The sequence below is a fragment of the Lutra lutra genome, chromosome 10, assembly GCF_902655055.1.
Source record: "Lutra lutra chromosome 10, mLutLut1.2, whole genome shotgun sequence".
Classification (NCBI taxonomy): Eukaryota; Metazoa; Chordata; class Mammalia; order Carnivora; family Mustelidae; genus Lutra; species Lutra lutra.
In genome coordinates this window covers 1,533,772-1,560,001 of record NC_062287.1, presented here as the reverse complement: position 1 = coordinate 1,560,001, position 26,230 = coordinate 1,533,772, and the positions used below count along the sequence as shown (strand labels likewise).

Genomic DNA, 26,230 nt, shown 5'->3' with positions numbered 1-26,230 from the left:
AGGACAAGGAGAAAGCCTCTTACCGCCAACGTCTCCAACCCCATGGGAGGTGCTATGAGGCGCAGCACTTTTGTTCCTACACTCGTGCCCCAGGGAAAGTGTCCCCACCCGCTCAGTATCTGCCCCTTTCCTTGTAGAGCTACCTTGTCAATGAAAATACAGAAGCTCACAAGGATTTTGACGGGCACTGTCGGGTCATCGTATCTTCTCGCCGGAAGGTCTGTTGCGGCAGGTTCGTGTGGGGGTGCGGCACGGACCCACACACCTGCTCTCAGTGTCCTCACTTCCGGGATCGCAACCGCGAAGGACTCCCCCCTGCTCTGCAGCCCCTTCCTTAGCGCAGGGAGACCCGAGACGGCTTCCGACTGGAGAGTTTCCAGCAGGCCACCTGAACAGGGGCTTGCGGATCTCCTTGGGGACACGGACGTCATATGAATAGGACACCTGTCCGTCCGTCACTTGGAGTTACTCTCACTGCGGTCATGTGCTCAGCACGTACTGTCTGTGGTTTTTGAACAGAATTTGACAGCAGACAGCCGTTCGGTGAAGCTGTGGTTCGTCTTCTGAAGACAATGGACCTTTAGCACCAGAAACACAGTCACAGGCACAGCAGGTAATGTAAAACTGGGAAGTAGTAGTAGTAGTAATAGTAGTAGTGGTGGTAGTAGTAGTAATGGTAGTAGTAGTATTCCCAGCTTAATTTTTATTTCTAGATAGTGAATTAATGTTTTATGTAAAGCTCTGACTTATGATTGAGCCTTTAAGTCACGACCAGTACCTTGAGTGTGAGTTTGCTCTTGCTTATGACGTATCTTCTGTGACTCACTGTACAGTGCGTACAACGGTCCGCATTTCAGACACAAAACCAACGCTCGGGCTCAGTTGTCTGGGTAAAGGGGAGGGGCCGGTGGAGACTGGGAGCCCAGGGTCCTACCTCCCGGGAGTAGACTCCGGCCACCATGTGGTCCCACACCGGCCTGCAAGTCGGCTGGAGTCACAGAAACCCTACGCTGTCCCTCACCTCTGCGCCCGCCATCCTAGAGCTCCCACTGGGAGTTACGTGCCTGTGTGATGGTGGCTTCTGCCAAGACATCATGCCATTTTTGCTTTGATCTGAAATAATCGAATCAAATGCAAATTATAGACAAATCTCAATGAACTCTTCGTTGAGGTTATAAGAAGTTGAGGGAATTAACTTTGATGACAACACACCCAGCAAATAGACTAGAAAGCTTGCGAATGAGGGAGCTCCGAAGGGAATTCCCTCAGAATGTGGAATTCTAGCTCTGACACCTCATTTTTTAGGTTCACTTAAAATGATGTTCATTTCTAATGGCCGGTGTTCTGTGCGAAGAAAGCAGCAGGTGTGGACTGAAAGACCAGAGTCCCACGTTTTCCATGTTTGTCTCTGTCCCTGTGGCTGCAAACACAGGGCCCCAGAGGGTGGCGCCCGTGGCTAGGCAGCCGGACAGATGCAGAGAAGGGGAGAGTGTGGCCGACGGGCCGTGTCCCCTGCACGCTCTGCAGCTCCTCCTTTCTCCATGGCCTGGGCTTGCCCAGAACTGCAGAGACTCGGGAAAATTCTCAGTTCGCCAGCCGTCTGCACACAGACCTTGCCCGGTGAGACCCGAACTCCAGGCTTCGGGAGGCTCCCCGCTTGGCACAACCCGCTGCGGGGACTCCCTCAGCCCCGGCATATCTCATGGGGGCTCTCTCACCCTTTCTTTTAGCCTAGCTTACCCTTCCTGTCGAACTTCCCCACTTAAATCAGTGTGGTGGTCTGGTTGGGTTTTTGGTCTCCTGATTAGACCCGTGCAAATGGTAATATGACAGCAAGTAGTTAAGATTTCTGAACCCAATTCCAATCACTCAGAAACTGCAAAACCACAACATATATTTATTTAAGCTTCCAGCCATTGTAGAATTTCACTGTTTCATGGAAACAGATGGTAAAAAAAAATCAGCTACATGAGAAATGATAACCCCTCATTGTTTAATGATTCCATCTGTAAAATTCTTACCCTGGTTTCTATGCTGTTATTCCCCATGTCTTTTGGATGACTTGGTGATGCTGTATATTTTAACCAAAATAGAATATATTTTTAAGTGTTTAAAAAGAACACAAATCTAAACCCATATATGACTGAAAAAATTAATGGTCTTATATTTTATTAATTGATATAAAGTTACAATACCAAAAATAGCCACAAAAATTAATTACTGATTCCTTAGATATATTTTCAATCTCGTACCTACAACATTAAATTCTTTGAGCCACTGGAAACATGAACTTGCCTCACAAAAATATTTAATGTTCTCAAGGGAATTCAGCATTTTAGCATGGACCCTATGAATTACTAGTTTTAAAGTTGCACGTGCTGTCATGACCCATGAAAATAAAAACCCAGTGAGATCAGTAACACATAGTGGGCGACCAGGGGACAGTTTTTGAACTAACAGTTTAAATGTTGACTGACCACGTGTTGATTTAAAGATGAAGTAGCAAATGTTTCTTTTTGCTGAAACAGCTTTTATTATCCTAAGACTCTACTGATTTTTCAGAAACAAAGCCACTCCACACTGAATCCACTGGTCTTGGTTGCCACCACACGGGACGTCGATGTTGGCTACGACGCGGTCCCTCTCAGCGCTCGTGTACACGGGCAGAGAGATGCACTCGTCGGGGGAGTACGGCCCATATGCGCCCTGCAGAGACAGACAGACAGCCAATGATGAACTCAACACTCCTCAATGGTAAGACTGAGTAGTTAATTCTGAAATGTTTTAAATAAGGACTAACGAGTTAATCCCACAGTCCAGCTGCGATGAGTCAACTGCCAGCCAGCTGTGCAGCATTCATGGTCCCTGAAACTTGAATCGGGAGCATGGTGAAGACCATCCTACACATCCAAACCCTTCCTCTCTAAATATTTTTTCTCGATTTATTTTTAAATTATGTTTATTAACATATAATGTATTATTTGCCCCAGGGGTACAGGTCTGTGAATCATTAGTCTTACACATTTCACAGCACTCACCATAGCACATACCCTCCCCAATGTCCATCACCCAACCACCCTATTCCTCCCCCAACCCCCCAGCAACTCTCTGTTTTGTGAGACTAAGAGTCTCTTACGGTTTTTCTCCCTCCTGATCCCACCTTGTTTCATTTTTTCCTTCCTTGACCACACAACCCCCCACGCTGCCTCTCAAATTCCTCATATCAGAGAGATCATATGACCATTGTCTTTCTCCGATTGACTTATTTTGCTCAGCATGATACCCTCTAGTTCCATCCACGTTGTTGCAAATGGCAAGATTTCATATCTGTTGATGGCTGCATAGTATTCCATTGTGTATATATACCACATTTTCTTTATCCATTCATCTGTTGATGGACATCTAGGTCCTTTCCATAGTTTGGCTATTGTGGACATTGCTGCTATAAACATTCGGGTGCACGTGCCCCTTCAGATCACTACATTTGTGTCTTTAGGGTAAATACCCAGTAGGGTGATTGCTGGGTCATAGGGAAGCTCTATTTTCAACTTTTTGAGGAACCTCCATGCTGTTTCCCAGAGTGGCTGCACCAGCTGGCGTTCCCACCAACAATATAGAAGGGTTCCCCTTTCTCCGCATCTTTGCCAACACCTGTCATTTCCTGACTTAATTTTAGCCATTCTGACTGGTGTGAGGTGGGAGCTCATTGTGGTTTTGATTTGTATTTCCCTGATGCCGAGTGATGTGGAGCACTTTTTCATGTGTCTGTTGGCCATCTGGATGTCTTCTTTGCAGAAATGTCTGTTCGTGTCCTCTGTCCATTTCTTGATTGGGTGTTGAGTTTGATAAGTTTGTTATAGATTTTGGATACTAGTCCTTTATCTAATATGTCATTTGTGAATATCTTCTCCCATTTGGTCAGTTGTCTTTTGGTTTTGTTGACAGTTTCCTTTGCTGTGCAAAACCTTCTGATCTTGATGAAGTCCTAATAGTTCATTTTTGCCCTTGCTTCTCTTGCCTTTGGCAATGTTACTAGGAAGAAGTTGCTGCAGCTGAGGTTGAAGAGGTTGCTGCTTCTGTTCTCAAGGATTTTGATGGTTTCCTGTCTCACACTGAGGTGTTTCGTCCATTTTGAATCTATTTTTGTGTGTGGTATAAGGAAATGGTCCAGTTTCGTTCTTCTGCATGTGGCTGTCCAATTTTCCCAACACCATTTGTTGAAGAGACTTTTTTCCACTGGACATTCTTTCCTGCTTTGTCGAAGATGAGTTGACCATAGAGTTGAGGGTCCATTCCTGGGCTCTCTATTCTGTTCCATTGACCTACGTGTCTGTTTTTGTGCCAGTACCGTACTCTCCTGATGATTACAGCTTTGTAATAGAGCTTGAAGTCTGGAATTGTGATGTCATCAACTTCGGCTTCCTTTTTCAACATTCCTTGCTATTTGGGGTCTTTTCTCTGGTTCCATATATATTTTAAGATTATTTGTTCCATTTCTTTGAAAAAAAAATTTGATGGTATTTTGATAGGGATTGTGTTAAGCGAGTAGATTGATTTAGGTAGCATAGACATTTTCACAATATTTGTTCTTCCAATCCAGGAGCGTGGAACATTTTTCCATTTCTTTGTGTCTTCCTCAATTTCTTTCATGAGTACTTTGTAGTTTTCTGAGTACAGGTTCTTTGCCTCTTTGGCTAGATTTACTCCTAGGTATCTTATGGTTTGGGGCGCAATTATAAATGGGATCGATTCCTTAATTTCTCTTTCTTTTGTCTTGCTGTTGGTATACAGAAATGCAACTGGTTTCTGAGCACTGATTTAATACTCTGACACTTTACTGAATTCCTGTATGAGTTCTAGCAGTTTTGGAGTGGAGTCTTGGGTTTTCCACATAAAGTATCATATCATTGACAAAGAGTTTGACTTCTTCTTTGCCGATTTGGATACCTTTTATTTCTTTTGTTGTCTGGCTGCCAAGGCTAGGACTTCTAGTCCTATGTTGAACAGTAGTGGTGATAGCGGACATCCCTGCTGTGTTCCTGACCTTAGGGGAAAAGCTCTCAATTTTTCTCCATTGAGAATGATATTCACTGTGAGTTTTTCATAGATGGCTTTGATGATATTGAGGTATGTACCCTTTGTCCCTACACTGTGAAGAGGATGCTGTACTTTGTCAAATGCTATTGCAGCATCTACTGAGAGTATCATGTGGCTCTTGTTCTTTCTTTTATTAATGTATATCACAGTGGTTGATTTGCGGATGTTGAACCAACCATGCAGCCCAGAAATAAATCCCACTTGATCGTGGTGAATAATCTTTTTAATGTATTGTGGATCCTAATGGCTAGTGTTTTTGTGAGAATTTTTCCATCCATGTTCATCAAGAATATTGGTCTGTAACTCTCCTTTTTGGTGGGGTCTTTGTCTGGTTTTGGGATCGGGATAATGCTGGCTTCATAAAATGAGTTTGGAAGGTTTCCTTCCATTTCTATTTTTTGGAACGGTTTCAGAAGAATAGGAATTAAGACTTCTTTAAATGTTTGGTAGAATTCCCCTGGGAAGCCATCTGTCCCTGGGCTCTTGTTTGTTGGGAGATTTTTGATGATTGCTTCAATCTCCTTACTGGTTATGGGTCTGTTCAGGTTATCTATTTCTTCCTGGTTCAGTTGTGGTAGTTTATATGTCTCTGAGAATTCATCCATTTCTTCCAGATTGTCAAATTTGCTGGCATATAGTTGCTCATATGTTCTTATAATTGCTTGTATTTCTTTGGTGTTGGTTGTGATCTCTCCTCTTTCATTCATGATTTTATTTATTTGGGTCCTTTCTCTTTTCTTTTGGTAAGTCTGGCCAGGGGTTTATCAATCTTATTCATTCTTTCAAAAAACCAGCTCCTAGTTTCATTGATTTTTTTCTGCTGTTCTTTTGATTTCTATTTCATTGATTTCTGCTCTTATCATTACGATTTCTCTTCTCCTCCTGGGTTTAGGCTTTCTCTGTTGTTCCTTCTCCAGCTCCTTTAGGTGTAGGGTTAGGTTGTATACTTAAGACCTTTCAAATTTCTTGAGAAAGGCTTCTATTGCTATATACTTTCCTCTCACAACTGCCTTTATTGTGCCCTGCAGATTTTGAACAGTTGTGTTTTCATTTTCATTTCTTTCCATGAATTTTTTCAGTTCTTCTTTAATTTCTTGGTTGACCTATTCATTCTTTGGTAGGATGCTCTTTAGCCTCCATGTATGAGTTCTTTCCAACTTCCCTCTTGTGACTGAGTTCTAGTTTCAGAGCATTGTGGTCTGAATATATGCAGAGAATGATCTCAATCTTTTGGTACTGGTTTAGACCTGATTTGTGACCCAGGATGTGATCTATTCTGGAGAATGTTCCATGTGCACTAGAGAAGAATGTGTATTCTGTTGCTTTGGGATGGAATGTTCTGAATATATCTGTGATGTCCATCTGGTCCAGTGTGTCATTTAAGGCCTTTATTTCCTTGTTAATCTTTAGCTTAGATGATCTGCCCATATCAGTGAGGGGGTGTAAAAGTACCCTACTATTGTTGTATTATTGTTGATGTGTTTCTTTGATTTGTTATTCATTGGTTTATATAGTTGGCTGCTCCCATGTTAGGGGCATAGATATTTAAAATTGTTAGATCTTCTTGTTAGACCCTTTGAGAATGATATAGTGTCCTTCTTCATCTCTTATTATAGTCTTTGGCTTAAAATCTAATTGATCTAAAATCTAATTTGATCTTAAAATCTAATTGAACCCCACCTTTCTTTTGATGTCCATTAGCATGGTAAATTGTTTTCTACCCCCTCACTTTAACTCTGATGGTGTCTTTGGGTCTAAAATGAAGTTTCTTGTAGATAGCATATTGATGGGTCTTGTTTCTCTATCCAGTCTGATACCCTATGTCTTTTGATTGGGGCAGTTAGCCCATTTACATACAGGGTAACTAGTAAAAGATATGAATTTAGTGCCACTGTATTGCCTGTAAGGTGACTGTTACTGTATATTGTCTCTGTTCCTTTCTGATCTACTACTTTTAGGCTCTCTCTTTGCTTAGAGGACCCCTTTCGATATTTCCTATAAGGGCTGGTTTGGTGTTTGCAGATTCTTTTAATTTTTGTTTGTCCTGGAAGCTTTTTATCTCTATTTTCAATGATAGCCTAGCTGGATATAGTATTCTTGGCTGCATGTTTTTCTCGTTTAGTGCTCTGAATATATCATGCCAGCTCTTTCTGGCCTGCCAGGTCTCTGTGGATAAGTCAGCTGCCAATCTAATATTTTTACCATTGTATGTTACAGACTTCTTTTCCCGGGCTGCTTTCAGGATTTTCTCTTTGTCACTAAGACTTGTAAGTTTTACTATTAGATGACGGGCTGTGGACCTATTTTTAATGATTCTGAGGGGAGTTCTCTGTGCCTCCTGGATTTTGATGCTTGTTCCCTTTGCCATATTAGGGAAATTCTCAACTATAATTTGCTCCAATATACCTTTTGTCCCTCTCTGTCTTTCTTCTCCTTCTGGAATCCCAATTATTCTAAGGTTGTTTCATCTTACAGTATCACTTATCTAATTCTCCCCTTGTGGTCCAGTAGTTGTTTGTCTCTCTTTTGCTCAGCTTCTTTATTCTCTGTCATTTGGTCTTCTATATCACTAATTCTCTCTTCTGCCTCATTTATCCTAGCAGTAAGAGCCTCCATTTTTTATTGCACCTCAGTAATAGTTTTTTTTAATTTCAGCTTGGTAAGATTTTGGTTCTCTTATTTCTCCAGAAAGGGATTTTATTTCTCCAGAGAGGATTTCTCTGGTATCTTCCATGCCTTTTTTGAACCCAGCAAGCACCTTGATAATCGTCATTCTGAACTCTAGTTCTGACATATTACCAATGTCTGTATTGATTAGGTCCCTGGCAGTTGGTACTGCCTCTTGCTCTTTTTATTATTTATTTATTTATTTATTTATTTATTTATTTATTTATTTATTTTTGTGGTGAGTTTTTCCACCTTGTCATTTTACCCAGCTAAAAATATATGAATGAGACAGTAAAATACTTAAAAGGGAGGCAAAGACCCCAGAAAAATACAGGCTAACCAAATCAGAAGAGACCCGAAACCAGGGGGAGAAGAAAGGAGGGAAAATAACAAAAATAAAAAATAAAAAAAATATATTAGACTGGTGAATAGAACAGAACCACCCACTTCATTTTGGGTGTATTCTGGTCTCCCAGAAGAAACTACCTCCCAAAATTTTAAGGAAAGAAAAACTTACATATTTACAAACATAAGGGTAAACACGATGAAGGGATGGCATATGATCATAAAGATAAAAATTTAAAAAGATTCTAAAAGAGGAACTAATAAGAGAAGTTGGTTGGAAAAAGAAAAAAAAGAATGTAATCAGGCTGGAGCTAGATTTAGGGTATATCTTGATTAGAAAAAATTATATTCCAAAATTTTAAAGAAAAAAACCCTGTATGTATACCAAAAGTAATGTTAAATACAATGAAGGGATAAAATATGACTATAACAATGAAAAATTAAAGATTTTTTAAAAAAGGTATCAATAAGATAAAATAGTTAAAAATGTTAAAAGTGGGAACTGGAAAAGTTAAAAAGAATAAGAAAAAAATAAAATTAAAAAAAAATTAATTTTTCAGGACTAAAGGATCATGGGGGGAAAGCCATAAATTCTGTGTGTTGCTTTCCCCTCCTCTGGAGTTCTGCTGTTCTCCTTGATCGGTGAACTTGGTCTTGGCTGGATGTTCTTGCTGATCTTCAGTGGGAGGGGCCTGTTGCCGTGATTCTCACATGTCTTTGTCCGAGGCAGAATTGCACTGCCCTTGCCAGGGGCCGGGCTAAGTGATTTGCGCAGGTTCGCGCTCCGCAGCTTTTGTTCCCTGATCGCTCTCCCTACCGCTATGGAAGACAGGATTGAAGATGGCGGCCGCCCAGGCTCTGGCCAGAGGAGCAGAGACCTTGAGCCCCACTCCTCAGTGCGCCCTCAGAGAAATAGTCAGTCCCTCCCGTCTCCCTGGTCTCTGGCCATGCTCTGTGCTCACCCAGCCTGTGACCAAGCATTTCTGTCTCCAGTGCACATCCCCGTTTGGAGCCTGCATATCCTGCCGTGCTTCCGTGCCACTTGTCCCGGAGAAGGAAGGTGAGTCTCCTGGATCTTCCACTTGTGGGGTCCCTGCTCGAAGAGTAGAGGCCCAGCTGTGCCTCAGTTTAAGGTAACCCTGAGCTGAGAGCCCCTCCTTGGCTCCGTCTCTGCAGCAGCTTCCCAGGTCTGATACCTGGCAGCTCTGCTGCACTCAGACACCCCTGATCTTTCTGTGACCCTGCGGGTTGGGTCCTGAGACGATGCTGTACCCGTGAGGGCTCACCCCTGCTTGGCCTCTGGAGCGCCATCCCTTCGTGGAGCAGACTCTAAAAGTTCCGGTTTTGTGCTCCGCTGCTCCACCACTTGCTGGGAGCTGGCCCCTCTCCCCACGGTCTATCTTCCCGTCACTTCGGATTCCCTTCTCTGCACATCCCACCTTCCAGAAAGTGGTCAATTTTCTGTTCCTAGAATTGTTGCTCTTCTTCTCTACTATTTCCTGTTGACTTTGTAGGTGTTTGGGATGGTTTGATAACTATGTAGCTGAACTCCAGGGATCTGATGTTATTTGTTTCCTACTCCTCCACCATCTTGCTTCCTCCTCCCAAATATTTTCTTTAAAATACAATATTTTTGCTCTTTTATTCGCTATTATTGCAAATCAATATTAAAAATAATTCCCTTGTTAGGCATGGAAGAGTGTATTTTGGAGAACACAAAAACAATCTCAGTGAAATACTCGTTTTAACGAATGTGTGTATTAAAGACCACCCTGAACAGGATCACACACTTTCATGCAGGTCTTCATATTTAACAGGTAAGACTGATGCTTGTATCAATACTCTTAAGTCACCACTTTGCCAAAACTAGCTCCTGGGGAACCCGGGTGGCTCAGTCGGTTATGCCGCTGCTTTTGGCTCAGGTCATGATCCCAGGATCCTGGGATCGTGCATCGGGCTCCCTGCTCAGCGGGGAGGGAGTCTGCTTCTCCCTCTCCCTCTGCTGCTCCCCCCGCTCATTCTCTCTCCCTCTCACACTCTCTCTCTCTCAAATAAATAAAATCTGAAAAAACAAGCCAACTAGATGCCTGCTGCAGGACCGTGTCTGTGTCCACCACAAGGGAGATGGCAGCATCGGTCTTTACCTGATTTTTCTGTCCCCCTTTTCAGCTTCAGGAAGCCTCAGCACAGGAAAATCATCTGTTAGCTCAGGAAGAAAACCCCACCAGAGCTCACTACTGAGAATCCCGAGCTGTGGGAAGTGGGGAGGAATATCTAATAAAGGAGGTAAGCGGACACAAGGCTTTGCTTCTCTGTCATTAACAGACTCTCTGTTGTTACCGGGGTCGTGGGTGATCCCACGATAATTGGGTCATCCCATCACACTGCAGCAAACATAAATTACGTGTGTTAGAAAGTTACTACTGTTTCACTTAATTAGACAATTTGAAGATAACTTTTAGAGCTACGCAGAAATGAGGCAGAAGTTTCTCCTTCTCCAACTCAACCGTCCCTGCTCAGTAACAGGATTTTAGGATTTCCGAAATCATTGTTTGCTGTTCTACAGGACCTTCCAGAGCAGTTGCTCTACATTTCTAAAACATTTTCTTTCAAATTTAACAATTAAAATAATTTTTATTATGTCATGTCAGTTTCAAGCGCACAATCTAGTGGTTTCACAGTCCTACATGTCATTCCGTGCTCGGCGTACGAGTGGTCACTGTTACCAGCCTTCATTATTACAGTATTACTGACAGTATTCCCTAGGCTGCACTTTTCATCTCCATGACTTTTCTTTTATAACTGGAATTTTGTGCCTCTCAATCCCCATTTATATATTTTACCCATCTCCCTGCTCCCCTGTCTGCTAGCAACAATCAATTTGTTCTCTATATTGACTGGTTTTTTGGTGTGTGTTTCTTCATTTGTTTTTTAGATGCCACAAATAAGTAAAATTATCTAGGATCTGTCTCTGTCAGATTTATCTCATTTAGTCTAACACACTTAAGGTTCATCCAGGTTTTTGTAAATGGTAGGATCTCATCCTTTATTATGGCTGTATAATATTCTAGCGTGTGTGTGTGTGTGTGTGTGTGCACGTGCACACACATACCTTCTCTTTTTTATCCACTCATCTATCAATAGACACTTATTGCTTACATTTCTTGGCTATTTTAAGTAATGTTGCAATAAACACATCTTTTCTAATTATTTTCATTTTCTTTTTTTTTAATATTTTATTTATTTGACAGAGATCACAGGTAGGCAGAGAGGCAGGCAGAGAGAGAGGAAGGGAAGCAGGCTCCCTGCTGAGCAGAGAGCCCGACGCGGGGCTCGATCCCAGGACCCTGGGATCATGACCTGAGCCGAAGGCAGCGGCTTAACCCACTGAGCCACCCAGGCGCCCCTGTTTTCATTTTCTTTGGGAAAATATCCAGTAGGGGAATTATTGGTTTACGAGGGAGCTCTACAGTGTTCTCCAGAGTGGCTGCCCCAGCTTGCATTCCCACCAACGGTGTAAGAGGCTTCCCCTTTCTCTGCATCCTCGCCAACACTTGTTGTCTTCTCTTTGATTCCAGCAATTCTGATGGTTGTGAGGTCATCTCTCATTAAGCTTTAGATCTGTATTTCCCTGATTTGTCACGTTGAGCATCTTTCCATGTGTCTGTTGGTCATCTGCATGTCTTCTTCAAAGACATTTCTATTCACATCCTCTGCCTTAATTTTTGGTTCTATGGAAAAATATGAGGGGTATTTTGGTAAGAATTTTATTGAATCTGCATTGTTTGGGGATACTATGGACACCTTAACAATATCCAAGCTTTCAATCCAGAAGCATGGTACATTATTATTATGTTTGTGTTTTTAATTTCTTTCTTCAGTGCTTTACAGTTTTTAGACGACAAGTCTTTAACCTCCTCTGGCGCATTTCTTCCTATGTATTTTATACATTTTGGTGCAGTAGTAAATGGGACTGTTTTCTTCTCTGCTACTTAGTCATTAGTCCACAGAAATGCAACAACTTTCTGTATACTAATTTTGTATCCTGCAACTTTACTGCATCCATTTATTACTTCTAATTATTTTTTTGGTGGAGTTTTAGGATTTTGTACATATAGTATCATGTCATTTGCCAATAGTTAGTTTTACTTCTTTACCAATTTCGGATGCCTTTTATTTCTTGTCTGATCACTGTGGCTAAGACTTCCCATGCTGTATGCAAGTGGCAAGAGTGGACTTGTCTTGTTCCCACCATCGAGTATGATGTTAGCTGTGGGTTTATCATTTATGGCCTTCATTATGTTGAGGTGTGTTCCTTGAAAACATACTATTGAGTGTTTTCATTGTGAATGGATGTTTACTTTTTATCAAATGATTTTTTTTGCATCTGTTCAGATGATCTTATGGTTCATATCTTTTTCTTTTAAAAATATTTTATTTATTTATTTGACAGACAGAGATCACAAGTAGGCAGAGAGGAAGGCAGAGAGAGAGGAGGAACCACGTTCCCTGCTGAGCAGAGAGCCCGAAGCGGGGCTCGATCCCAGGACCCTGGGATCATGACCTGAGCCGAAGGCAGAGGCTTTAACCCACTGAGCCACCCAGGCGCTCGGTTCATATCTTTCATTTTGTTAATGTGATCTATCCCACTGATTGATGTGGGAATGTGGAACCCTTGCATTCCTGAGTTAAATCCCACTCGATTGTGGTGAATGATCCCTTTAATGGATTGTTCAATTTGGTCTGTTAGTAATTTTGTTGAGGATTTTAATGTCTATGTTCATTAGAGATACTGGCCTACAGTTCTCTTTTCTTTCTTTTTTTTGTAGTGATTTGTCTGATTTTGGTATCAGGGTAATGATGACCTTGTAGAAATAATTTCGAAGCTTCCTTCTCTTCTATTTTTTGGAATAATTTCAGGAAAATAGGTGTTAACTCTTCCTTAAATGTTTGGTAGAATTTACGCATGAAGCCATCTGGTCCTGGACTTTTTCTTTTTCTTGATTTTATTTATTTGACAGGAGAGAGAGAGTGAATGTGAGCACACAAGAAGGGGGAGTGGGAGAGGGAGAAGCAGACTCCCACTGAGCAGGGAGCCCAAAGCAGGACTCGATCCCAGGATCCTGGGATCATGACCTGAGCTGAAGGCAGATGCTTAACCCAACTGAGCCACCCTAGTGCCCCTGGTCCTGGGCTTTATCTTGCTGGGAGTTGTTGTACTGCCAATTCAATTTCACTACTACTAACAGGTCTGGTCATATTTTCTACTTGTAGGTTCTACTTCTAGGACTTACTTCTAGGTCCAATTTTCTGGCATGTCATTTTTTTTGACTATCTTAAAATCCTTTGTATTTCTGTGCTATTGGTTGTTACTTCTGTTTCCTTCCAGATTTGAGCCTTTTTTTCCTTTCTTTCTTGGTAAATCTGGCTAAATAAATCACTTTGTTTATCTTTCAAGGAACCAACTCTGGGTTTCATTGATCTTTTCTACTGTTTCACTTTTTCAAGTATCTATTTCATTTATATCCACTGTATCTTTATTATTTTCTTCCTTCTACTAACTTTGAGCTTTTTCTAGTTCCCTTAGATGTAGGGTTAGGTTGTTTGCAGTTTTCTTCCTTTTCGAAAGGCAGGTCTGTATCTTGACGAACCTCCCTCTGAGACTGCTTTTGCTGCCTGCCCGAGATTCTGGAATATCGTGTCTTCATTTTCTTACAGCTCTGGGCATTCTCTGATTCCTTTTTGGTTCTTTGGGACCCACTGGTTACGAAGTAGTGAGCTGTTCAGCTCCCACATGCTCATTTTACCCAGTTTTTTTTTAACTTATAAATTATTTCTAGTTTCATAACCTTGTGGTCAGAAAAGATGCTTGGCATGACTTCATTGTTTAATTTCTTGAGACTTGTTTTATGGCCTAACATGTGATCCATCTTGGAGAACGTTCCATGGGCATTTGGAGTGAAAATGTGCACTATGCTGATTTTTAGTGCAGTGTTCTGTGTCTATCTGCTAAGTCCTGGGACTCTCCAAGGCAGCTAGCTGGCTGGCCAGGGCTTCTATGCCTGGCTCCCGTCTATGCCAGCAAGGTGAGGGGGTCACCTGTCCTTGTGACTTCATACGGTGCCCTGCAACTCTTCCAGGGCTGGCTCTGTTCCAGCTGTTCTTCATTAAACTGCCCTTTTCCGGTGCCTCAGGGGTGTCTGGGGCCGGCGTGGGCCATGTGCCTTAAGCAGCAAGCAGACCAGGGACCAGGCCCTGGGCCATCTGTAGCATCGGGACGGAGGGGAACATAACTAGTGCTACCTGCCGGCTCCATTCCCGATCCACAGGATTGCCACAGACCCCCGTGGTCGGGCACACACTCTGGGCCCGGGTCCTGGAAACTGCAGCTGCCCCAACCACAGCTACTGTTTCTGGGTGCCAGGGTGGACGCATCTGCGCAGAGGCCCTCAGGGCTGTCCCTCCGGTTGCCGATGGCAGTGGCGGGATGGGGCTTTGTCTCTCCTGTTCTCTCCGTGGTCGCTCTGTCCTTTGCTGTGCGGAGGCCGTTCAGCTGGTGCTGTTCTTCTGCGCTTTCAAAATAGATTTGATCCTTAGCATGTACTAAAGGTGCCTAATGACCTCCCTTCTCTCTGTTAAAAGCGCTGTTAGGAATTGGTGGATTTAAACATCCTTGGTGTGCTTCAGTTAAACGCGGTAATTACCTTACTGCTACTTAAATTGTCCATCTTGGCTCAGGGTGAACGCTCAAATTGGCTTTTGAGTGTGTATTTATTTATTTTTTTATATGTCTCAAGTCATCTTAAGTAGCTTTCATGCTTTCTCGTATGTGTTACAAGGTCATCTTGTGCATTTCCTGTCTCAATAATCAAGTCAGTCTCTCTGAGGATCTGTGAGCCTTTAAAGAGAAACGGTACCAGGGATTATAATCCGGGTGCGGCGAATGATCGACCACACTCTGTCTAGGATGAGTCTGTGACTGGAGCTTAGAATTATGGATTTTCTAAAGAAAAATATCACCAGTTCATACTTCCAATTCACATTTTGGATTAATGTGTTTACGGAACTTACATAATTTTATTCAACTGATGGATTACTTCTTGGAGTTGAAATGAGACTGAGAGAAGTTAGATTCATTCTAGAATTTTACAAATGGAGACTCAGAAACCCAGACTCAGATTACATTCGCCATGGTAATCTGGTTGGCAAGCGGCAAGCAGCCAGACACAGGCCAGCTGGAAAAAGAATCTGGCATATATGAATACTGACACCTAAAGGCTGTTCCACGGTTACTTTCAGGAGAGCACGGGTGCTGTTACGAGGGGAGCTGGCAGAGCAGGCAGCTTGTGACAACAAACAGCCACAAACCAAAGAAAATAACAAAATGAAACACCAGAAAACAGGTTGACTATATTCTATGTATTTGGCGAGTATGTTTTATTAGCTTTTTCTTTTTTTCTTGAAGATTTTATTTTTAAGTAATCTGCACACCCAACGTGGGGCTCGAACCCACAACCCTGCAGCTCTTCCACCGGAGCCGGCCGGGTGGCCCTGATGTATTTTTCTCATTAGTTTACGCACAGAGTCCAACTAACTTATTCTAACACTCGGGGTTTTGTTTTTGTTTTTGTTTTTTAAGAAAAGGAGCTATTAGCAAATCAGAGTTTTAATGCACATAAAAGTGACACAATTTAGCAATGCAACTCCAGAAAAATGAAATCTCTCGAAACAGCAAACAACCACTTGCCAGCAATGAGTGTTTTGAACGGGGCTCTTTGGTCAAGAATGTCGGCTGACCATGCACACTGCGTCAGGAGAGATACTGGGCACATCGTTTTCAGGGACATAACACTAACGACACGCTTCCATCCTAAGTGTCTGGGGGACAAAAGTCACAGAGAAAATGTGTTCATAGTCACTGTTCTTAAACCAGAGTGCGTACAAGGCTGAGCTGTAGGCATAGGTCTTCTGATCCTTTGATATGAAAATATTATCACCATATGTCACGTAAAGACTGTTTTGTGAGTGGCTTGTGGAACCCCTTGTTATCCTCGTTTCCCTAGGGATGGGACTGATTCTGAATGAGAACTGTCTGCCGTGGTGCCTGTGGGCGGGTCTAGGCCTGGGGGTCCCAGAGGGGGACAAACTTAAGTAGCATTTTTACTGGAAACATGGGACAGAAGCCGAGTGACTTCCTGTGGGATGTCAGAACAGGATGCCACCTCCCACAGTCGACCTCCTCAAGCCAGGCTTCGCAAACCACTCCATCAAACAGCAGCTCTAAGGGAAGAGTGGGGTGCAGGTCTGTGAAAACCTGTGGGTGAGGGTCTCTGTGGGACTACTGAGAATGGGTGATGTGGAGCTTTCTTCAGGAAAACAGAGATCCCCCTGCTACTCTAGCACACCCACAGGCCCGGTGGGACCGGACAGTGCGACTGCTTCACGCTGTGTGGGCCACCCATCCTCCAAAACCAGGCTGAGCTCTGAAAACCAAGCTCCTGCTCTCAGTTCTTCAAGGCTCCCCCTGGCCAGAGTGCTGGAAACGACCTGGTCTGGGCTTGCCTTCTCTACGGACACTGTGACACGGCTGCAGGGACACGAGTGTCCACATGTAGTGCTGACAAGCACGGCCAGTGCATGTCCCCACACAGCGCTATCACAGTATCCCAGACTCTGTTCCCTGTGCTTCACTTTCTGTCATTCCCTAACCTGTCCATTCCCCTAGGCCCCTGCCCTCCGGCAACCCGCCATGTGCTGTGTTTTCTGGATCTGTTTCTGGGTTTTGTTCATTTGTATCTTTGATTTGTTAGATTCTACATCTACGTGAGATCATTCAGCATTTGTCTCTCTCTGACTTATTTAAACTAGCAGAACACCTCTAGGTCCACCCATGTTGTCACAAATGCCAGGATCGTGTCCTTTTTCATGGCTGAGTGACACCATTGTCTACAGAGACAACGTCTCTGTTCACACACCTCTGGAGGAGCACGGGGTTGCATATATGTTTCTCACGTTGGTGCTTTCATTTTCTTTGGGTAAATGCCCAGTAGTGCGACTGCTCGGTCACAAGGGAGTTCCATGTTTGTAATTTCTGAGGCGCCTCCATACGGTCTCCCACAGTGGCCACTGACCTGCCCACCCATGGCGCATGGGACTTTCTCCACCGCCCCACTGACACTTGCTGTTTCTTAGGGTTTTGACCGTAGCCATTCCGTCAGGCGTGCAGTGATGTCTCGTGGTCCCTGATGAAATGCGACGGATTTCTGTACTTTGATTTTGTACCCTGCAGTTTACTGAATCCATGGACCCACTCTAGTAGTCTTTCAGTGGAGTCTTGCGGGTTTCCTACGTACAGCATCATGTCAGAACCTGCAAACCAGGAGGGTTCGAGTGATTCCTTACTCATCCGGGTGCACTCTGCTTCTTTCTGTTGGCTGACTGCTGAGGCTAGAACTGCTGGTTGTAGGTCGAATAACAGTGGTGAGAGTGCATGTCGTGGTCCTGCTGCTGACCCTGAGGAAAGCTCCCAGTTTCTCCCCACTAAGGATGAGGCGCACTGTCAATTTTTCACACAAGGCCTTCATCATGTGGAGCTCTGTTCCCTCTGAGCGTCCTTGTCGAGGGTTTTTATCACGAATGGATGTTGTCCTTTGTCAAATGCTTTCCCTCCACCTACTGAAATACTTTTTTTTTTTAATCCTTTCTCTTATTGATGTGATGGATCACACCGATTGATCTGCAAATACTGAACCACCCTTGCAGCCCTGGAATAAATCCCACTTGATTGTAGTGAATGACTTCTAGGATGTAGTGTTGGATTCAGTCTGCTAATATCTTGTTAAGGATTTCTGCATCCATAGTCATGAGAGATACTGGCCTGTAGCTCTCTTTTTTGTAATATCGTTGTCTGGTTTTGGTATCTGTGTGATACTGGCCTCAGAATGAATTAGGATGTCTTTCCTCCTCTTCTTTAAATGTTTAGTGGAATTCACCATTGAAACCGCCTGGTCCTGGACTCTTGTTTCTGAAAATCTTCTGATAACTGACTCCATTTCTTGCTGGTCGTCAGTCTGTTCAGATTTTCACTTTCTTCCTGTTTCAGTTTTGGTAGGTTATGTGTTTCCAGCAATTTATCTATTTCGCCCAGGTTGTCCAATTGGTTGGTGTGTAAATTTTCACAATATTATCACATAATTGTATATTTTTGTGGTGGTGTTATTTCTCTTCTGTCATTTGTCATTTATTAACTTGCATCTTCTATATCTCCCTCTCTTTTTATGACTCTTGTAGAGATTAATACATTTGGTTAATCTTTCTAAGAACGATCTTTTCATTCACTCATCTGTTCAATTGTTTTGTTTTGTTCCTTTTTTAGTTTCTATATCATCTATTCCTGCTCCAATTTTTATTATTTCCTTTCTTCTGCTGATTTTGGATTTTGTTTCTTCTTCCTCTAGCTCATTTAGGTGCAAAGTAAGTTATTCATTTGAAATTTTTCTTGTTTCCTGAGGTAGATGGTACGGGCATCTATTTCCATCATAGAACTGCTATTTCTACATTCCAAAGAATTTGGACTACTGTGTATCCTTTATCTAAATTTTGATATCATATTAATTACAGTATAGTTAACATACAGTATTACATTAATATCAGCTGTAGGATATAGTGTTCAGCATTTTTAAAAAAAATTTTTTATTATGGTAGTTACCATATAGTACATCGTTAGTTTTTGATAAAGTGTTCCAATATTCACTGCACAGTCCACTAGGGGTTATATGTAAACAATCTGTACCCTCCTTAATACCCACCACCATCCCCTCCAAAACCCTTTGTTTCTCAGAGTCCACAGCCTCTCATGGTTCGTCTTCCCCTCCGATTTCCCTGAAACCCTTCTCTCCATCTCCCAATGTCCTCCGTGTTATTTCTTATGCTCCACAAGTAAGTGAAACCATATGATAATTGACTTTCTCTGCTCTACTTATTTCACTCAGCATAATCTCCTCCAGTCCCGTCCATGTTGATATAAAAGTTGGGTATTCATCCTTTCTGATGGAGGCATAATACTCCATTGTATATATGGACCACATCTTCCTTATCCATTCGTCCGTTGAAGGGCATCTTGGTTCTTTCCACAGTTGGGCTACCGTGGCCATTGCTGCTATAAACATTGGGGTACAGATGGCCCTTCTTTTCACTACATCTGTATCTTTGAGGTAAATACCCAGTAGTGCAATTGCAGGGTCATAGGGCAGCTCTATTTTTAATTTCTTAAGGAATCTCCACACCGTTTTCCAGAGTGGCTGCACCAACTTGCATTCCTACCAACAGTGTAAAGAGGGTTCCCCTTTTTCACATCCTCTCCAACACTTGTTGTTTACGGTCGTGTTGTTTTTTGGCCACTCTGACTGGGGTAAGGTGGTGTCTCAATGTGGTTTTTGATTTGAATCTCCCTGATGGCTAACGATGATGAACATCATTTCACATATCTCTTAGCCATTTTTATGTCTTCTTTGGAGAAGTGTCTGTTCATGTCTTCTGCCCATTTTTTAACATGATTATCTGTTTGGTGTGTGTTGAGTTTGTGGAGTTCTTTATAGATCTTGGATATCAGCCCTTTGTCTGTAGGGTCACTTGCGAATATCTTCTCCCATTCCGTGGGTGGCCTCTTTGTTTTGTTGACTGTTTCCTTTGCTGTGCAGAAGCTTTGATCTTGAAGTCCCAAAAGTTCATTTTCGCTTTTGTTTCCTTTGCCCTTGGAGACATGTCCTGAAAGAAGGTGCCGTGGCCGATGTCGAAGAGGTTACTGCCTACGTTCTCCTCTAGGATTCTGACAGATTCCTGCCTGGCGTTGAGGTCTTTAATACATTTAGAGTTTATCTTTTTGTCTGGTGTAAGAGAATGTTTGAGTTTCATTCTTCTACACATAGCTGTCCCAATTTTCCCAGCACCATTTATTGAAGAGACTGTCTTTTTCTCACTGGATATTCTTCCTGCTTTGTCAAAGACTATTTGACCATAGAGCCCCTATCTGGGCTCTCTACTCTGTTCTACCAGTCTATATGTGTCTGTTTTTGTGCCAGTACCATGCTTTTTTGGTGATCACAGCTTTGTAGTAAAGCTTGAAATCAGGCAACGTGATGCCCCCAGCTTTGATTTTCTTTTTCAACATTTCCTTGGCAATTTGGGGTCTCTTCTGGTTCCATACAAATTTTAGGATTGTTTGTTCTAGCACTTTGAAAAATGCCGGTAGAATTTTGATCGGGATGGCAGTGAAAGTATAGATTTTTCTGGGAAGTATAGACATTTTAACAATATTTAGTGTTCTGATGCATGAGCATGGAATGCTTTTCCATCTTTTTGCATCCGCTTCGATTTCTTTCATGAGTGTTCTGTAGCTCCTCGAGTACAGATCCTTTACCTCTTTGGTTAGGTTTATTCCCAGGTATCTTATGGGTTTTGGTGCTACGGGAAATGGAATTGATTCTCTAATTTCCCTTCCTGTATTTTCATTGTTAGTGTATAAGAAAGCAACTATTTCTGTACATTGATTTTGTATCCTGCCACATTACTGAATTGCTGTATGAGTTCTAGTAGTTTGGGGGTGGAGTCTTTTGGGTTTTCCATATAAAGTATCATGTCGTCTGCGAAGAGAGAGTTTGACTACTTCTTTGCCAGTCTGAATACCTTTTATTTCTTTTTGTTGTCTGATTGCCATTGCTAGGACTTCTAATGCTATGTTGAACGAAGAGTGGTGAGAGTGGGCATCCTTGTCGTGTTCCTGATCTCAAAAGTAAATATTCTTCTCAATGAGGACAGACTGACAGCCTTCCCTTTGAGATCAGGAATTTGACTTTCTGCCATATTAATTATGATGTATTACAGTGTGGTTCTCCTCAGGTTCATCTTGTTTGGATCTCTCTGTGCTTCCTGGACCTGGATGTGTGTTTCCTTCCCCAGGTTAGGGAAGTTTTCCATCACTATTTCTCCACATCAGTTTTCTGCCCCTTTGTCTCATTATTCTCCTTCTGGGACCCCTATAATATGAACATTTGTTTGCTGGATTTGTTTGCAGAATGTTGTCCATGATGCTCTCCAACCTCATTTTTAAAAATACTTTTTCCTTTTTACTGTTCAGCATTCACCCTGTCTTCTAAATCTCCAATACTTTCTTCTACGTCTTCTGGTCTGTGGCTTCACTCTAGTGTGTCTCTGTCGACGCTGTCACTGAGAGCCTCCACTTCGTCTGGTGGGTGTTTTTATGATCATTACTTTAAACCCCTTATCAGATGTATTGTTTTCCTTGTTTCATTTATTTCTCTTTGTGGGGTTATGTCTTTTCCTTTGCGTTGGAACATCATCTTCTATCTCCACATTGTGCTGGACCTTCCGTGTCTCTGAATTAGGCAACAGCTGAACTTAGGCGAGTGGTCGTCTAGGCCTGTCTGTGCGTGGACTGTGAGTGTGTCTGCTGGCGGGAGCTGGTGAGCGGGAGCCTTGTCGGGCACAGGCCAGGGTCGTGGAGCCTTCGGAGCAGGGGCTGCAGGGCATCCTAAAGAGCAGCTGAAGGCGAAGTGGCGTGTGGGCTGGGGGTGTCCTGGGGTCCTCTGTGAGGGAAGCCCCGTCAGGGCTGCTCAAACTGAACTGGTTGCAAGCCGGGGTTGTTCCTGGAGACTGAGCTCAGGCAGAGTCCGTGTGGCACCCGGAGTTGAAGCTGGCGCAGGCTATGATGCTCCCGGGTTCCCTATTCAGGGCACACAGTGATAGGGTGACTCACTTGATAGGGCTGTGGGCTTGGTATTCTGTGGTCCTTCACCCTGGGGCTGCCTGAGGGGGTAGCAGGAGCCAGCACAGTCAGGGGGTCCTGGCAGGCTCCGTGCAGGGGTGCCTGGGTAGCGGTCTCCGAGGGTTCTGTGCTGGAGTGCTGGAGTGTTCTGGGGTATGTACTACACACCTTTGTCCCCTTGGTGTGACAACAGGTGACGTAATGACTGCAGAGTGGGAGCATCTCAGTGTGAGTGGTGCTGGCACCACGATCTTGGTGTGACCCCAAGAACGACGTGGGCTGGGAGCCCGGGTCCCACCGAGGGCAGCAGCTGGCTCTGACCCTTGGACTCTGGTCCCCTGTGCATTGTCAAGGCGGATGGGGGAGGTGCACGGTGTGTTGCCGCCCCCCACTTCACCCAGAGTGTGGGGCAGCAGCTCCTCTCTCAGCCGGCAGGACCTTTTAGATTCTCGTTACTTTTCCAAACTGCAGCTTTGTTTCCGCGGGCTGCAACATGCAGCCTGGGGTTCCCTTCGTTACCTTGTCTCGTCCCTCATGCTGTTCTCTAGCTGGTCTCTGCAGAGCAGGCTCTCTGTGCCATTCTCTGATGGGTGCACAAAGTCGTCGTGCCAGAGCTGTTTTTCTAATTAAGACGTTTGTAAAGTGAGGTAAGTAAAATAGGATGGAAGTGATCAAGTACGATATCACGGAGCCGTAATTCTGAGTCTTGTAACATCACGTTGCTTTGTGAACAACCGGGCGACAGATCGGCATTGGCCCTACGCTACGTTCCTGATTTACATTCGGTTTCTGGCCAACTGTGTGCGAGTCCTTCAGGCCATTTTCTTCTGCGTTGTCACTACCCACTTACTCTCCATGCTCTGATTGTGTTGCTGGACTCCTCCATACATGTCCTACTTTTTTCTCCATTTAGGTCATTATATGCTTTTAATTTTGTTTTCCAGAGAATTACACTTAATTTGGACCTAACTGAATTAACCTCTGTGAGCATATACAACTTATGTGTTATGCTTAGAAACCCTAACCAAACTCCAACCTTAACTTCTATATGCAATTTTTCAGTTTTGTTCACATACCTGTTAAAAGACTGACTGGAGTAAATACTAACTACTCCCTTTCCTAAATCCTGGAGACAATGAAGCTGACAGGAGGCGGAAGGGGATACACTTTTAGGTCTCAGAGCCATGACTGCCAATTATTACTAGAGCCTAATTAGTTACTCTGTTGCTTTTTATGTTTTCTAAAGGAATTTATAATTACTAGAAAACTCAATGCACTACTTTTTCTTCTAGTAAGCAGTATAGAAATAGATGTTACATCACATAGAGAATAAAACCTCAAAGTCTATTTACAGATATTCATACTTAAGATTTAAAATTGTGTTTAAAGTCATGTACTTCATCTACAATTGTTTTAAAGGCGAAGGTCTCCCAAGTTCCAAAGTTTTTCAGTAACTGAGGGCTTTCAGGGGGGAAATGGTAATGAAATAAGATTTTGTTAAGGCTCTTTTCTTCCCTCTTGTACTGTGCCCACGATGGTGATGGAAGAGGACGCTGACCTCATGTCCGCAAGGGACACTGCACAGAAGCTCTCTGGAGAGCAGCTCTCCTGACGGAACTGAGCGCGGACCGGACACGGCAGCCAGACCCGAGGGAGGATGGGGTGCAGAACCAGGTAACACAGGGAAGCACAGCGGGGAGGGACAGTACTGAGGGGCCATGAGCAGATTCCTCTGCCCAGGGGCACAAGAAAAGTGCCGCAGTTTGAAAGGTCAGCTGGAATGGAAAGAAACCAGGCCTGGACTCCTGCCAACCAGGGGGCACCTGCTGGAGCTCTCTCCATGTCAGGAGGCTGGGGAGACCATGGTTTAGGTTCCCTCCACCTTGACAGCAGGGAGGGTAGGGTCTGGGGGCCACACCAGCCCCTGCCTCAGCAAGCCCCAGGCCCACCTCCCATTGCGGCTCCGGATACACGGGGTCACAGAGGAACAGCAGCGGTTTAAAAGAGCAACTGGAATACGAAAGATCCAGCCTGAGAATGTCTGCCACACGGCGAGGGGCTACTGGAACCCTCTGTGGATGGGAGAGGCCCTGACATCACTGCAGGAACACAGTCCATAGTCACAGTACTGAGCCCTGGGACACTAGCCCACCAGTCTGACACACACGGGGACACCTCTAGTCTGTGGTCACCGGAGCTCCAGCACCGTGTTGACAGAGGGGCAGACCCCCTCCACCCCACACACACTGCAGGTGAGTTGTTGCAGCACAGCCCAGGACGGACTGCCCACGCTACCCTAGCTGCTCCTGCACCACCTGGGCGCCCTCTGGGTGAGGTGTGCTGGGATGGCCCCCGCCTTTGTCCACATTAGTGACTGGGCAGCCCCAGCACAGAGGGTCCCAGACTTCCCAGCCACCACTCCAGCCAGCCAGCCCCACCGTCTACACGGGGGATGACCACCCCTAAGACCCAGTTTGGAAGAACTTACCGTCTGCCTAACTGATGGGAACACACGAAGTCAAGCGAGACGACGAAACAGAAGACTATGCTCCCAATGAAAGAAGGCGATGAAAACCTCAAGAACCAACTAGAATGGAGGTAAGCGAAGTAATGGTCACAGAGATGCCTACCAGACTAGAGAGGAGAGTAGATGAGCTTCAACAAAGAGAAACTAGAAGAAGAACCAATCAGAACCGAGGAATACAATAACCAATGAAAAGGACAGCGGGAGTCAACAGATGAGAGGACGCGGAAGAACGGGTCAAGTGCCTGGGAGACAGGGAAACGGGAAACACCCAAAGCCAACCAGGAAAAAGAAAGGACGTTCAGAAAATCAGGGTAAGGGATCTCCTGGACAACATGGGCATTCCAAGGGCGAGGAAGTTTAGATCTACTCTTCAGGAAGCTTTCTGCCCCTTTCCCTCTCTCCTCTGAGACCCTTGTAACATCCGGGCTCAGGACGCACAGAGAGCTCCAGACAAGATGAATCCACGGAGGGCTAAGGCATGAAACAAAACAATAAAATGTTGAAAGTTAAATATAAAGACAGAATTTTCAAAGCAGCAAGAGAGAAGCAACCTAGTTACACACAGGGAAACCCCAAAGGCTGGAGGCCACACTGGAGGCATAAGATACATTCTAAGTGATGAAGGGAAAAAACTAGAACCAAGAGTCCTCCACACCACGAGTTTACCTTTCAGAACTGAAGGAGAGAGAGAGTTTACCAGATAGACAGACCTTAAAGGAGCTGATCACTATTAAACTGGCTTTAAAATAAATATTAAAAGGACTTCCTTAAGGGAAAAAAGAAATACCATAATCAGACAAAATTATGAATGAAAAAATTTCATCAGTAACAGCAAATATGTAGTGACAAGTGGAGAGCAGTGATGTAAAAAAGCTAGTATGAAGGTGTGTACAGAAAACATCAGAGTAAAAATGAAGTTCTTTTAGAATGTGTTCAGACTTCACGAGACCTTAGGATCCTGTATAGGAACCTCACAGTAACTCAAAACAAATGTACAAGAGACACACAAAAATTAAAGGGAAAGTCAAATCTAATGCTGTACAAAGTCCTCTGTCACCAGGAGATAGAGCAAGAGAAGATGAAAGGAACAAGGAAGAACTACAACCAGAAAACGATCAACAAAATGGCAATAAATTCTTACCAATAATTCCTTTAACTGTAAATGGTCCAAATGTGCCAGTCAACAGACATCGGGAGAATGAATGGATACAAAAGAAGACCCACCTCTGTGCTACCTGTGGGGGGACCCACTCCAGACCCCGAGACACCTACACCCTGAACATAAAGAGTTGGAGAAAGACAAGCCATGAAGATAGTAGTAGAAAACACCCCTGAGGTAACAACACGTATGTCAGACAAAACAGATGTTAAAGGTTGTAGCAAGACAAGGTGCTGCACGGTGATAACAGGATCCAGCAAGGGCAAGTAACGGTCGTGAGTATCTCTGCATCCGACATTTGAACACCTAAATGCAAATGTTAACAGAGATAATACAGTAATAATAGGGGACTTTAACACACCCCTTACATCCACAGAGATCATCCAGGCAGAAAACCAAAAACCCATTTCTGTGTGGGGCACGGGATTTTCTGTAGACGAGATGCCCGGTTAGTCCACAGAACAAGTCTAAGTATACTGAAGACTGAAATCCTATCAAGCTTCTTTTCTGACCACAAAGATATGAAACTAGAAATTATCAGAAAAAACGTGAACAAAACACAAACAGGTGGGAGCTAAACCACATGCTACTAATGGGTCAATGAAGGAACCTAAAAGGAATAAAAAACTCACAGAGACAAATGGAAATTACA

General features: G+C 43.7%; 1 protein-coding gene across 3 annotated transcripts in view; it reads right to left on the bottom strand.

Moving 5' to 3' along the window:
- Positions 1–2,140: 2,140 nt before the first annotated feature.
- The window catches only part of DYNC2H1 (dynein cytoplasmic 2 heavy chain 1), a 292,883-nt gene continuing 268,793 nt past the window's right edge, over positions 2,141–26,230 (bottom strand). For all 3 annotated transcript variants that reach the window (XM_047692880.1, XM_047692881.1, XM_047692882.1), the window contains one exon: positions 2,141–2,706. In XM_047692880.1, the coding sequence (XP_047548836.1) occupies positions 2,548–2,706 (159 nt within the window). In that variant the 3' untranslated portion in view covers positions 2,141–2,547. The remainder of the gene's footprint in view (positions 2,707–26,230) is intronic.